The 14,586-nt window shown below is 43.2% G+C and overlaps 1 protein-coding gene across 1 annotated transcript; it reads left to right on the forward strand.

The window, feature by feature from the left end:
- Positions 1–1,599: 1,599 nt before the first annotated feature.
- Positions 1,600–14,459, forward strand: UBE2N (ubiquitin conjugating enzyme E2 N). The gene is made up of 4 exons (XM_081022556.1): positions 1,600–1,757; positions 11,444–11,690; positions 11,854–11,994; positions 12,846–14,459. Exons 1-4 carry the CDS (start codon positions 1,728–1,730, stop codon positions 12,884–12,886), a joined length of 459 nt encoding a protein of 152 aa, XP_080878682.1. The 5' UTR covers positions 1,600–1,727; the 3' UTR covers positions 12,887–14,459.
- The last annotated feature ends 127 nt before the right edge of the window (positions 14,460–14,586 follow it).

Genomic DNA, 14,586 nt, shown 5'->3' on the forward strand with positions numbered 1-14,586 from the left:
CTTTTGGATAGGAGATGGCGATATCCTACTCTGTCCGTGGTTCAGAGGGAATTGAAACAGTATGGCATGCCTTATTATTTTGTAACTAACATTGAGATATCCAGAAAGAGATGATTAATCTGATATATAGTTTAATCATTTGAACATTGCACTTTTCCCCTCTCCCCGATGCAAATAAGATTGCTACAGAAACTGTAGCTTTTTTTGTTGAGATCTATGAATATATGAGTACAAATCTTACCTAAACAAATGTAACCATGTTTTCCTACCTGTTAGAAGAGATATTAAAGAATTTTGTATCTTCCATTTTTGTTTGTTAACTGATGCACAAGTTTTACTGTGAGGTCTGTTTATACATTGACTGAAGATAGATATGATCTCTGTATAATTCTGTTGCTTTACATAGGTGGTAGTCAGCTGATGTTGAGAGGATATATAAAATGCTGTAACCCTCTTACATATTTTGAAAATGAATGCCACAGCATTCTCCTTATGACCTAATTAAAAAGCCATGACAGTAGAAAATCTGAAAACAAAAAAGTCCACAGTCTGCCAATAAAAGTCAAATAGCCTGATGTCATTAATAGTTTTTTCAAGATGTGTAAGTCCCACTGAGTTCAATTTGTTCTCAAGTAAGCATGCATAGGACCGTAGCTTGTAGTGTGCTCTGGGTGGAAGCTGGAAGCATGTAACTGCATATAACATAGGTCATTAGGTCATGGGGGAAGATCTTGGTTTGTTCCTCCTTTTGGAGCAAATCACAGCAGTCTGCATCAAATGAATCATGCCCCGATCAGAACATAGACATACAGATGAGATCATAAGTCTATGGACCTTACTAATCATTGTCCCTGCCTACTTACATTTTAGTTGCCTTCTTTTTCTTGGTGATCTGAGTTCAGGCTATTTCTTTCTCTTTATAAGACATTCCTAGCTGCTAGGAGCAGCTAGAACGTGTGGCGTTTGCTCCATTTTGCCAAATTTAGCATCCTGCAAACCTTAGTTTTCACTTTAAGAAGGCAAAGTTCTAGTTCTTAAGGCCGCGGAGACAGATTTGAAAGTGTGAGGTGATCTATGATGTACTGTATTTTTTGCTCTACAAGACTCACTTTTACCCTCCTAAAACAGTAAAGGGAAATGTGTGTGCGTCTTATGGAGCGAATGCAGGCTGCGCAGCTATCCCAGGAGCCAGAACAGCAAGAGGGATTGCTGCTTTCACTGCGCAGCGATCCCTCTTGCTGTTTTGGCTTCTGAGATTCAGAATATTTTTTTTCTTGTTTTCCTCCTCCAAAAACTAGGTGCGTCTTGTGGTCTGGTGCGTCTTATAGAGCGAAAAATACGGTAGTCATCGTCTTGCTCAGCTCAATGCATTTTCCATGAGTAACAGAAGCAGGATAAAATACATAAAATAAGCGAAGACAGGCAAAAAAAATTCTCACAAAACTCAGGTTCTTGGCGCGGCAATGCTTAAATCAACATTCTTCTATGGCTAACGCTTCGTGTGTCTCTGACGAAGGGCGCTCTGCCCTCCACGGAAGCTCCTGACACGAGGCACCTGTGTTAATTCGGAAGGTGCGGATTCCTCGCGCCGGGACTACGCTTCCCAGCATGCCTCGGGAGGCGCTGCCGGTGACGTCACGGGAAGTGAAGCGCAGAGCTCCTTCCGGTAGTGCGTAAGCCCCGAGCGGAGCCGAGACCCAGCGGAGCCTGAATCCCAATAAGACAAGATGGCCGGGCTGCCCCGCAGGATCATCAAGGTACCCGCTCCCCTTCCTCCTCCGGCCTGTCCCCACCCCCTTGCCCCGCTCGGCCCTCAAGCTGCGCGCAGGCCTCGCCGGGCCTCACGCCCAGGCCCGGGGCCGCCGGAGCCCCGAGGAAAGCGCTGAGGGCAGCGCGGCGCTTCCGGTGAGCGGGGCAGGCAGGCAGGCAGGCAGGCGGCGACTTCGCCCTCCTTCCTTCCCCCGCCGCTGCAGGGCGCGGGGGGCGAGGCCGGCCTGGTGGCGACAACGGCAGCAGCCATCGCGGGAGGGACCAGCCGGTGCGCGCCTGAGGGGCGGCGGCGGCGGCGCCTTGCGAGCATCCGCCTGCCGGGAATGAATGGGAGCCGCAAGCAGGGCGGATGGAAGGCGCCCCCCCCCCGCCACCTTCCGGGCCTGGGTTCTGAGCCGCGCGAGTCACGGCGCTGGTCCCCGCCCTCTCCGCCGCTGCAGCCGGCGCCCCTGCCTCTGCTGAGCCGCGGCAGGGCGAAGGGAGGCGGCCGGGGCGGGCTCTCTCTCCCACTCGCCCGCACGAACTAGGCGGGTGTCGGGCGAGACCTGGCGGTGGCCCAGGCAGGCTGGTGGGAAGCGGCGCACGACACCCGCATGGCAGCCGACGGGAAGGCGCAGCTTTGCCTAAGCCTCGCGTCGGCTCTCAGGCAGCAGCAGAGTCCGCTGCTGGCTCACGGTGGTGGTTCCCAAGAGCGCCGGCCGAAGGGAATGGGCTTAGCCAAGGCTCTCTCCCCTCCCCAAATGCGAGCTAGGTTTTGTTGCAGTGCCCTTTTTTTAAGGGAGAGGGTTGCATCCGTTGAATCAGAGTAGGTCCATTGGCGCCAGGGTGGTATATAGTAGCTAGAATGTTGGACCTGGGAGACGGGGGTTCTGGTCCCCAACTCACTGGGTGGCCATGGGCTAGTCGCTGTCTCTCCGCCTAGCCTGCCTCTCAAGGTAGTTGTCAGGATGAAATTGTGAAAGGGCTGAACTGTGCACATTTGAACACCTTGGAAGAAAGGTGGGGTATAAATGTAATAAATAAAATGAACAGACCTAGGTTAGTTAGGTCCATTCATTTCTACAGGTATGAAAAACACTGGATGTGGCCCAGAATGTTTTGATTCCATGCTGCCAGATAAAACACATATGCACATACTTCTCTTGAGTTTTTGGGTGCTATCATGTTTGGCATATTATGGAGCACAAAAAATGGTCATGAAATTGTATCGATTTTTCTTTTCACATGTAGCTTAAAAGTTAAAAACAGGAAGTATCTGATTTAAAATAAAGAGCTTCCAGAACTAACACCCTTTGTGTGTTGATACTATAACTGCTACACTTTCAGCAGTGCACCCTTGATACGTAATTCTGAGTTTTCAGATTATGGGTTACATGATCTTAACAGTGCTCTGAAAAGGTCACATGGCTGTGTTTTCAATCAGTTGCCTTGGATTCCAGTAAGTGTTGCTGTGGAAAAGATTTGTATGATTGAGACATTGTACTCGGTTCTTAGTTGTGCATAGAATTGCTGCTAAATTTATACTGTTGAAAGCTCCAGCCAACTTGCAACCCTAAATTGTACTTAAGCAGGGGGTTAGGTCCCACTGAGGTCTGTGGAACATGGAGTAAACATGTTTAGGATTAAGTAGTTGAATGAGCAACAGTGAGAGGGCTTTTGTGGACAAGTTCTGCTTGTGAGCTTTGCAGAGGCATCTGGTTGGCCACTGTCAGAAACAGGATGCTGAACTAGATGGACTATATGTCTGATACAGCAGGCCTCTTAGGGTATTAATGGGAAACTTGGCATTGATTTGCCTCTGTTTTATTGAAGCAAAAACATGTAATGTTCTACAGTCAGTATGCTGAGAGAAATGTTCAGTATAGTATGAGTAAATTCATTGTGTATTTACCTTATTTTTATTCTACATACCCATTTGACTTGGAAATACTGAGTTCACTCACACTGAGTTCAGTGGGATACAGTCTCAAGTGTGAAAAGGGATGCAGCTCAGATTCAGTTCTACTCCTTGTTACATGGAGAAACAAAGAGCTACACAAGTTACTGAAACTGCGCAACTAACCATGAAAGACCTTAGCTTTTCCACTTGATAGAAGATCTCACCAGGCATTGATTTCAGGTCTATCAAAAATTGAAACCGAAAGCTGATATTTCCTAGAAAGTGATTTCTAACCTAAAACCAAACTTATATCAAACTTGAACTCTTAATTTCTGAACGGATTGTATACTTGTGTTGCTCATGTATGGAATCACAAAATAAATGCAAAACCTAAGTGAGTCTTGTTACAAAAACAATGCTGGAAAATTTACAGGAATCCAAAATTTTACCAAGAGACAAAACAGGGCTGGAAAATTTACAGGAATCTGAAATGTTAGTAAGAGACAAATAGTTTCCCAGCTATCCCCAAATAATTTTGAAAGTGGCAAATAGGCAGAGCAGTTCAACCCCCACCCTCGGGATCTTGCATCAGTCCCCCTTCTATCAGCTGAATGTAAGGAGAGCTGCCAGTGGAATCCCCTCCCCCTGGGAGGCCCCCAAAAGTGGATTTATGGAGCCCTTGATTAACCATCTCAAGTAGTCAATAATAGTTGCAATTCAAAATACCCATCCAACATGGAGCAATGACTCAATATATACACTAATTTTTGTTAAAAGGTTTTCTAGTCAAAAAATAGTTTTAAAAAGCGCACTCTCTCAAAAGGACTTGAGGCACAATCCCAACTCCCCCAGGCTTTGCTGAGCAGCAGGGCCACACAGCACTGCTGTTCATTGTAGCCACCACATAAGATTGAGGGGGGGGGGCAGAACTATCAGGCCTGGTGTTATTAGTGAGACCCACTCAGGATCCAATGGATCCTGGACCAACTCAGTCCTTTCACCCGAACACCTCGTTTTAGTAGCAAGTGCCTTTCCTTCTGTGTATTGCGGAGAATGTAGGAGAGGGGGGTTGGGTATTTCATCATCATCATCATTATTACAAAAGGCAGAAACTTCAATGTAAACTAAACAAACTTAGGTCCTTTCTTTTTTTCCTCTCTCCTTCCCTCCTTTTGCTCTGAGGCACAGAAATGATGCATGAGGGCAGCAACAAGCAATGGCTGGATAGTAAGCCAAGCCAAAGTTTGTGGGCCCTGGTTAATTGGGGTATGTGTGAAGTTGAGTTCTTGTGATGTGCATTATCTGTTTGAAAGGTAGGACACAGTAGAAAAATATAGAATTGTACACAGGGTTCAAAATTAGCAGGGTGCCAGGCGCATATTGCACCGAAAGGTTCTCCATTTGTGAGCACCTCAAAAAGTCAGAGTGCAATTTTTTATGCCTGCCTGACACTCAAGGATTACTGAAATATTTGTGCTTTGAAACTTCAAAGTACAGTATATATTAAGAATAGACAATATGTTAAGGAATTTAACAATAAAGAGTAGAATGTTTAAATTGAAGTATGGTTCCAATATTTTTATTGTAAACACCTAATTAAACATGACTAAGTGGCTTAGTCATGCTGGCCACATGGCCTGGAAAAACTGTCTGTGGAAACGGACAAACGCCGGCTCCCTCGGCCAGTAAAGCGAGATGAGCGCCACAACCCCAGAGTCGTTTGCGGCTGGACTTAATTGTCAGGGGTCCCTTTACCATCACCTTTAATTAAACATGTATTAACAATTTCTGCTAAAAATGTGATATTAACATTGTGTCACTTATGTGAATTGTGCATTAGTTCATGTTTATCAAAATAATAAATAAAAAGTGTTGCCGACACCTTCCCCCATGGCAGCTAGACATTCTGTTTTGGCCCACAACCCAGGTCCTAGAAGCCATTTGGCTCCTAGCTTTTCTATCCCAGTTTCTAACACTGATTGTACAGGCCACACCAGGCAGAAGCTTTTGTTATCCTTGTCAGTACTAAAGTGTAGCATATTAATCTATTTGAGAATAGTTTTTCTTTTGGCCTTCTGTATACTAGTTTGTACATAGTTCAAAACCACTAAACTAGCATTTCAGTGACAAGTCTTATGTAGCTAATCAGTTTAGTGCTGGGTGCCAGCGTGGTGTAGTGGTTAAGAGCGGTGGACTCGTAATCTGGTGAACCGGATTTGCATCTCCGCTCCTCCACATTCAGCTGCTGGGTGACCTTGGGCTAGTCACACTTCTCTGAAATCTCTCAGCCCCACTCACCTCACAGAGTGTTTGTTGTGGGGGAGGAAGGGAAAGAAGAATGTTAGCTGCTTTGAGACTCCTTCGGGTAGTGATAAAGCGGGATATCAAATCCAAACTCTTCTTCTTCTGCCTTCGTAGTGACAACACACAGATGTTTCTAGTAAAGTTCTGCTGCTCTCTTTGTTTGATCCCAGATCTTCTGGGACTGAATGGCCTTGTGACCGTGGCTGCGTCACTCCACTGTGTACTAAGCAGGTTTGGGCTTCTTTGCCATGAGTACAGTGAGTTTGTATTGGAGCAATTGCCAGCACTGGCACAGATCACTGACCTGGAACTTGCAGGGTTTCAGTATCAGTAGTATTTTTAACACATTTGATTTCAGTGATAATAGATCCAAGCTGGACTGCTACTCTATAATTTATTTGAGGGCATTAAAACCATACATAGAAACACATTGCTGTTCTTCCAATACCTCTCCTGAGTTCTTCAAGTAACTTTTATAACAGTATGTAAGATTTGGATACGCTGTACTTCAGTTGCAATAATAATATCCCACCTATCACAACATTTCTGGGGCCTTTGTAGAGTATATCTAGAGAGATGACTGCAGACATGCTGCCTCACTGGTCTTTTTAGCCTAAATGTTACTGTGCCTATTTACTCCAGTGTATCCTGCAGCAGGATTGCAATTTCAAGTGTGAAGACTGTGTCAGAACTCAAGAACAGACCCATGTAAATACGAAAGCAGACCTACAACCATCCTGCCCAGCAAGCAAGAAAGTTGAATAGCTCCTAAACTGGCATCAGTTTAGCCAACATTGTTCTCTCACTACTTGCTGCATTTTAAACCTGTTTATGCAGCATGAAAGTAGCAAAAGTTTCTTTTCTTTTGAAGTGCCAATTTGGAAAGGTAGTTTGGTTTGTTTGTTTAACTCTAAAAATGTTGAGACATATTCTGTAAATCAGATATGCCAAAATAAATATGACTAGGTCTCAGATATAAGTATCAGCGTTGTGGGAGAGAAAGACTGTCTCCAGTAGTTTTTCTCAAATGAGTTGGGAGGAAACAATTTAGGTGTGGGGCTTGTGACTCAGATTGAAGTGGCAAGGAGAAGTAAAATGGGCTAATGACTGAGCAAGTGAACAGATGATCAGGAAATAAGATCTGCAACTGTCTTTACTCATGTATGACAGGTGTCTGGTAATCTCAATCTCTTTAAATGATTTTTGACTACTGGCTGAGATCTAATAATAGCTCTGGTTCCTTTAAAAGTTACAAAGAGGTGTGGAAAGAAGGCATCAGATGTCATAAAGGCAGTGAGCAAAGCTGGGAGAATGCTCCGGCAGGAAATTGAAAAGTGTCTTCATTCTTGTTCTTCCTACACCTCTAACATGGGTTGTTGGCATCAACAAACTGCTTGGTGCTGTGGAACACCAAGTTGTACAGTCTGCACCTAGAGGGCTTGCAGTCTGAATCTGATAGGAGAGGACATGAGGACGGGCCAGTCAGAGGAGGAAGGGGATGATGAAAATGTAGAGCTTAAAGTGAGCCAGGAAAGGCTTTTATGGAAAAAGTCATTGAAATCAGTGATTGGAAGGAAGGGAGAGATAGAAAAGACTCTCACTAATGAAGACAGTAAAAGAAGGGACATGGATCGTGTGAGAGTTTAGGAGGTACATGAAGAAAAGCATTTTCTCCCTGTTTTCTTTCTTGGGGTTGGAATATATTAAATACTTCGTTAAAACTAAACCTCACTGCTTTAAGAATATGAATGGCTTGAGTACAGTTTGGTATACAGTATTTATGACACTTAATTGAATATTTATTTTTAGCCAGATAAATACATTATTCAGACAATAACTGGGAAAATACGTAGGCCAGCGTCCAAATAACTGTGACACTAGTTCCATGAGTCAAAGGGAACTATAGACTTCTTTCCATCAATATCAGTCTCCTTGCCACAAGGAAAACTGCTTGTGGAACCAAGGGGACTTTCCAAAACAGTTCGTGACCTGTGTGAGAGTCACTGTTCAGATATAAGACACAAATCCACTGGGCCTGGCACAAGTGCTATGAGGAAAAGCAACTCTTTGAGTCCGAAACTCAGTGTCAGATATGGAGCTACAAGTTATTGCAACTCACAGTATCTTAAGTATATCTTAGCTTTTGTTGTTAACACTGTAACAAAACAAAAAATAAGTTTTTACAGTGGTGTCCCGCAAGACGAATGCCTCGGAAGACGAAAAACTCGCAAGACGAAAGGGTTTTGCAGTTTTTGAGGTGCTTCGTAAGACGAATTTCCCTATGGGCTTGCTTCGCAAGACAAAACGTCTTGCGAGTTTGTTTCCTTTTGAAGCGGGAACTGGGCTGGCAGGGAGCGAGTGAGGGAGCGACCTACCTTTTCCAGAGGGATCCTCTTCTGGAGAGGGCACAGAGGAGGCAGGTGGGCTGGGATCCAGTGGATCTGGCTGGGTCTCTGCGCCGCCGCTGCCTCTCTCTCTCTCTCTCCCCCTCCCCACGTGGCTGCTCCATTTTGCCCTAACTGCGCGAAGGCAGGAGGAGGCGGGACAAAGGAGGAGGAGGCATCCACTGCGCTTGGGCCGCCGCGAAGGTGCCTTTGCGGGGGTGGGAAGAAGCTGGGAGCAGCTGCCGAGACTGTGGGGAGCCCGGCGGCGTGGCGCAAGGTAACGGGGGGAGCAAGGGAGAGTCCGCGCCGGGCGCTTCATGCGTCCGCCCTCGGTTCCTGGGCTCGAACTTCGTTTGGCACCTTGTGGAGAGAGAGGGAGAGGAGCGGGCTGGGGCTTTGATGTGGGACGCGGTTTGGCGGAGCGAAGACGTGGCAAGGCTTGGCGACAGAGGAAGGGGGGCTGTTTTCGTGGGGAGGTGGGAGGGGGTGTCTTTGCCTCTTCCCAGCAACAGATCCTCCAGGCTGGGGAAACTCCTCCTGCTGGGGAGCGACCCGCTTTGTGCTTTGCCCGCTATCCCATTATAATACAGTACCAGGGTGCATCCGTGCTTCGCAAGACGAAAAAATCCGCAAGACGAAGAAACTCGCAGAACGGATTAATTTCGTCTTGCGAGGCACCACTGTACTTCTTAGTCTCAGGGTGCGAACTAATGCACACTTACTGTATCTGAGCATAAGCTCCATTGAAATCAATAGGACTTTTCTCTGAGTAGACAAGAACTGTTTGAAACTGTTTGAGGACTCTTTGAGACTGGCTTGGGAAGCAAATATCCTGTTGATGTAACTTAAGAAATAGCAATGGATCTGGGTATTCTAAAAATAATGAACACTTCTGCTATACTGAATCTACAGTCCTAAACTCATTAGGGAATGAGCCCCATAGAACATAGTGAGACTTATTTTGAGTAAACATATTTACCGTAGATTGTGCTGCTGTTCAGACTTGCAGCCTGATCTTTTATAGAAGTAATAGTCAATTCCTGACATTTAACAGTGTCCATCCATCAGTGAATGAGTTTCCCTTTCCCTCCTCTCACCTTCTGCTAAAGCGTATTTCTCTAGACAAAACCATTGTCTGAAAAATAATTCATAGCCTGAAATACTGAAGTTTCATTTTAAACTTCATGGACATCATAAACAGGTTTATATGAATTGAAACAGGTTTTCCACAATTAATGTGCCTTGCTTTTGTGTGGGTAGTTTTCAGACATTCATGTCCCTTGATTCAGAAGATGGAGGAAGCAAGAGAATTCAGACCACGTTGTCTAAACATTGCAGGAGTGATGTGCTTGGCAGATTCCCAGATCACAATTCTGTACCAAATAGCTGAAGATATTCTGTATTTTTTGATACCAATCCAAGGTTACTTGTTTAGTAATGCAGCCAAACACAATCTCACTGTTATCAACACTATCATTACTATATTTGCATCTTGTAGTGAACCGATTTGTAGTGGCATGAAATTGCTGCAGAGCAAGGTTATCTGGAGTTTTGGAGTATGTTGTCAGCAACGTTCTGATGACACACAGATCTACTCCTCCTTACTGCAGGTGTAGCAGTGGAAGTGCTGGACCAGTGTCTTGTCTCCGTAATGGATTGGATGACAGCCAACAAACTGAATCTCAATCCAGACCAGACTGAGGCACTGTTAGTGGGTGCTTCCCTAGACCAGATGGATAGGATGTTGCCTGCTCTTGATGGGGTTGGTTATACCTCCTCTAAAAGAGGGGGTACGTAGCTTTGGGGGTACTCCTGGATCCTTTGCTTGAGGTTCAGGTGGCCTCAGTGGCAGGAGTGCCTTCCATCAGCTTCAGCTGGTGGCCTAGCTGTGCTCCTATCTGGACAGGGATAGCCTAAATTCTGTTGATTAGTTGCCGCGCCCAGTTCAAAGTGTTGGTTTTGATCTATAAAGCCTTAAACAGCTCAGGACCACCTCTCCCCATATGAACGGATCCAGACCCTGCAATCATCATGTGAGACTATTTTGTGTGTGCCTCTTCCACAAGAGGATGGCAACAGGAGAACAGGTCTTTTCTGCGGTGACTCCCTGTTTGTGGAATTCCCTCCCAAGAGGCGCTTGCCTGCATTGCAGGGGGTTGGACTAGATTACCCTTGGGGTAATGTTAGAAACTGAGATAGAAAAGCTAGGAGCCAAATGGCTTCTGAGACCTGGGCTGTGGGTGCCAAAACAGAATGTCTAGTTGACACTTGGGGGTGACAACACTTTTTATTATTTTGATTAGCAGGAACTAATACACAATTCACATAAGTGACACATTTTTAGCAGAAATTGTTAATACATGTTTAATTTGGTGTTTATAATAAAAATATTGGTACCATACTTCAGTTTTCAAAGCACTCTGCTCCTTAACATATTGTCTATTCTTAACATATACTTCAAGGCTTCAAAGCACATACATTTCAGTAATCCTTGAGTGTCAGCCAGTCGCAAAAAATGGCACTCAGACTTTTTGAGGTGCTCGCAAATGGAGAACCTTTAGATGTAAAATGCGCCTAGCACCCTGCTAATTTTGAATCCTGCCTTGGGGTCCTTTCCAACTCTATGATTTGTATATCTTTTGGTGCCAGGCAAAACATTTGGAAGTGGGGTTATTGGTTGTGTTTTGTTTTATTATGTATTTTGTATTTTTATGTTGTGAAGTGCCGTGTGATCTTTCCTGGTTATTTATTTTTCCTGCTGATAGAGACATCACAACACGATAGAATGATACTGCACTTTAACCTCATCTAAATATAGCAATATGAAACTAAATTTACTAAGTGATAGCTGGACCTGTTTGCTTACGTAATGGAATATAGGAAGGGGAAGTGTTTGCAGTTCTTGGTGCTGTGTTAATACAGTGTGCCTGCTTCTTCATTGATGTCTGAAAAGTTAGATTCACCAGATGGGAAGTTAATATTCTGAGGGTTTGGTAAAATGTACTGGGAGGACAACAACTTGTATACTTCCTTTGTCCATGGATAGCTGCCCTCTTAGAGGAATAGTACGTGTGTGTGTTCCACTTTGGTTTTCTCTCTCTTTCAGGAAACCCAGCGCTTGCTGGCAGAACCTGTTCCTGGAATAAAAGCGGAACCAGATGAAAGCAACGCACGTTATTTTCATGTGGTCATTGCAGGCCCACAGGATTCTCCCTTTGAGGGTGGGACATTTAAACTTGAACTATTCCTTCCAGAAGAATATCCAATGGCAGCTCCGAAAGTACGTTTCATGACCAAAATTTATCATCCTAACGTAGACAAATTGGGAAGAATATGTTTAGATATTTTGAAAGGTAAGTATTTTGGAGCCATGATAAGCATGACATATCTTTCTCTTCCATGCATTTTTCAGATTATTAAAATAGTTGAAAGAATATTTCATATTTCAGTTATTTTAAGGGGTGTGTGTTTTGTATTTGAAATGTTGCTTTAGTACTCTCTAACTTGCTTCCTCAGACAAATGGTCTCCAGCTCTGCAGATCCGTACAGTTCTGCTATCAATCCAGGCTTTGTTAAGTGCTCCCAACCCAGATGATCCACTAGCAAATGATGTAGCTGAGCAGTGGAAGACCAATGAAGCCCAAGCCATAGAAACAGGTAGTGTGCCCTTACTCTAGACTAAAGAAAATTGAGTTATGAATAAAATTCTTGTACTGCTTTTGATCCCAAATGCAGATGCCTATAGTATCTTACAAAAATAAATCTTTGTAAGAATCACTCCAAGTCATACATACAATAACTCAAATACCGTAAATATAAAATATGTCCAGCCTTTTAAGTCTTGGGGACAAAAGAGATGAATTGTTAATGATGTGCATGCAATTTGTGCACATAGTTTTTGTTCTGTGAAGAAATTGCCATGGGGAGACTTCGCAAAGGGAGAAGGCACAGGGGAGGTTTAACAGTTTCTCTTCCTGTACAGTGCCAAGGAAAATTCCCTCTCCAAAGCTGCTATTTGCATTTCAAAGGTCACATCTTGGCCATGTAACTTGTGCAGTCTTGGAAGCCTACTTTCTAGTCTATGAGTGCGGGCGTCATCATGGGCTTATGGCCAAGTCTGACCTCTAGTTGACTTTTTCAGCTTTCTTGTATGAGTGTGTACATAGATTTATGTGTGGAAACTATCAAGTGAGAAACCTACTGGTTGATAAGTTGTCTCTTGTAAGCAGGTACTGCCTTTGCATCTGATGTGCGTAAGAGTCACACAATCAATGTATCATAGGTTGGTTGTGTCACATTGTTGATGTGAATTTGTAAATGGCTCTATAGCTCTATAAAGATGAGGGTGCAAAACTATGGAACATTTGGCACTTGATTCATTTTATTATATGTAGTCCTCAGGAATAGCCAGTATTCTAATGAGTTTTGGGCAAGAAAGGTGGGAGGGAGTAGAGAATTCTGAAGTTAGATGCTTTGTTGTCTAATACATATTTCTTTTCTCTTTTCAGCCAGAGCATGGACTAGGCTATATGCCATGAATAATATTTAAAATGTGCTCTGAATCAGTGTGCATCACTTTTTCCTGTTCTGCCAAGACCTCTTCCTTTTTTTTTTTTGTTTTTTTTTTGTTTTGTTTGCATTTAATGGACACAGTCTTAGAAAACATTACAGAATAAAACCCAGACATCAGTTCTTTGGTGATTTAAATGCATACTAGCAAATCTGTGTCTTGTCCTAATTCACTCCTGTTCCGCATGAGCAGAGGCTAGAAGTATCATCGGGATTGTTTGTGAAATTGTTTAAAAGCAGTAGCACATCTCTGCTTTTAATAAGTTTTCCCCATCATGAGTTAAGTGTAAGCACTGTGAATGAAAGTAGTCAGGTTTAGCTGCAGGGATTTTTGTTCTAATTGTGTGGGCTCTTCCTCCCTTTTTTATGGTGATGCTAATTGTATCGGTTAAAGCAGCTAACCAGTTATACTCTAGAATATGCCCTCTAGCCAAGTCTAACTTAGACGCTGTAGATGGACAAGCTTGGCTGTTTGAACAAAAATGGGAACATTAAACATCCATCACTAATAATATTGTGATTCTGCTGTCAAGTGTAAAAACCCTCCCTTCAAGAAAAGAAAAAAAAAGCTTGTGACCATTTTGTATGGCTTGTCTGAAAATTCTTCTGTAAATCTTATGTTTTAGTAAAATATTTTGTTATTCTACTTTGCCTTTGTACAGTTTGTTTTGCTGTGTTCTTTTGTTCACTTTTCAATTGTGACAATCATTTTTTTTAATGAAGCCAGATTAGAACACTTTTTCATCAACCTAACAGCTGCAGTGAAATATTGGATTCCCCCCTCTTGACCTGTATTCATAGGCCATGCCACATTAGTGTTCATAATATTTCTTTTGTTTTTACAAAGCCTCTGATAAATGTAATTGTTATCAGAGTCGGTTAGATGCATCATTAATGTGTTTGTACTTGCAAAGTTAAGTACCACTGAAGCAGGAAGCTAGCAAAACAAACAGTAATTTTGGGTGTATGTGTACCTTGTCTGTCTTGTGCTACGTATTATCCAGTATCAGAATACATTTTAAAATAACTTGGATCTTAAAAATAAATAAATAAATCCTCTGCATAAAATGAGATGTTAACAGTGCAGGTCAATTGGTTGCTAAGGTATTTACAATTAGGCTTCTTAGCTCTGGCTGTACCTGCAGTCTTTAAGCTACTACTTTCTTGACCCATTTCTTCATTTGAAGATGGAAACTTCTTATTTCTTAAGATATCACGCAAAAATGTAAATAACTCATGGGAGCATATTTTGATCCCAACTTCTACCTTCTGTATTTCTTAAAATTTCTTTTCTTTTCTTACCCTACTTCTTTGCCTTGACCACCTTTCTGATATCTCTGCTTTTCATGTGGCCAGTGTAATGCCAGCTTGGCATGGGTAATGTCTGTCTTGCAGTTTGGGGGGTGGGGGGAAACAGTATTGAGGTCCATAATTTTCTGCCCATCATACCTATTCTAGCATCATCTGGGGTTTCTATAGAATGTGGTGTATGTATTGTGCTCTTATGTAAGATAAAGAATATCTATTAAAATCACATTTTCAACAGACAAAAATGCTTTTAGTGATGGTATTGTCAGAGTTGACTGCATTATAGCATGATAAAAGGCTGATAATCTGCTTCAACAGGAGAGAGAGATCATCTCAAAAATTGTTTCTAGTTGAAATTCTTTTTTAGATTGT

This window comes from Podarcis pityusensis (assembly GCF_964106645.2).
Source record: "Podarcis pityusensis genome assembly, chromosome: 10".
In the NCBI taxonomy this organism is placed as follows: Eukaryota; Metazoa; Chordata; class Lepidosauria; order Squamata; family Lacertidae; genus Podarcis; species Podarcis pityusensis.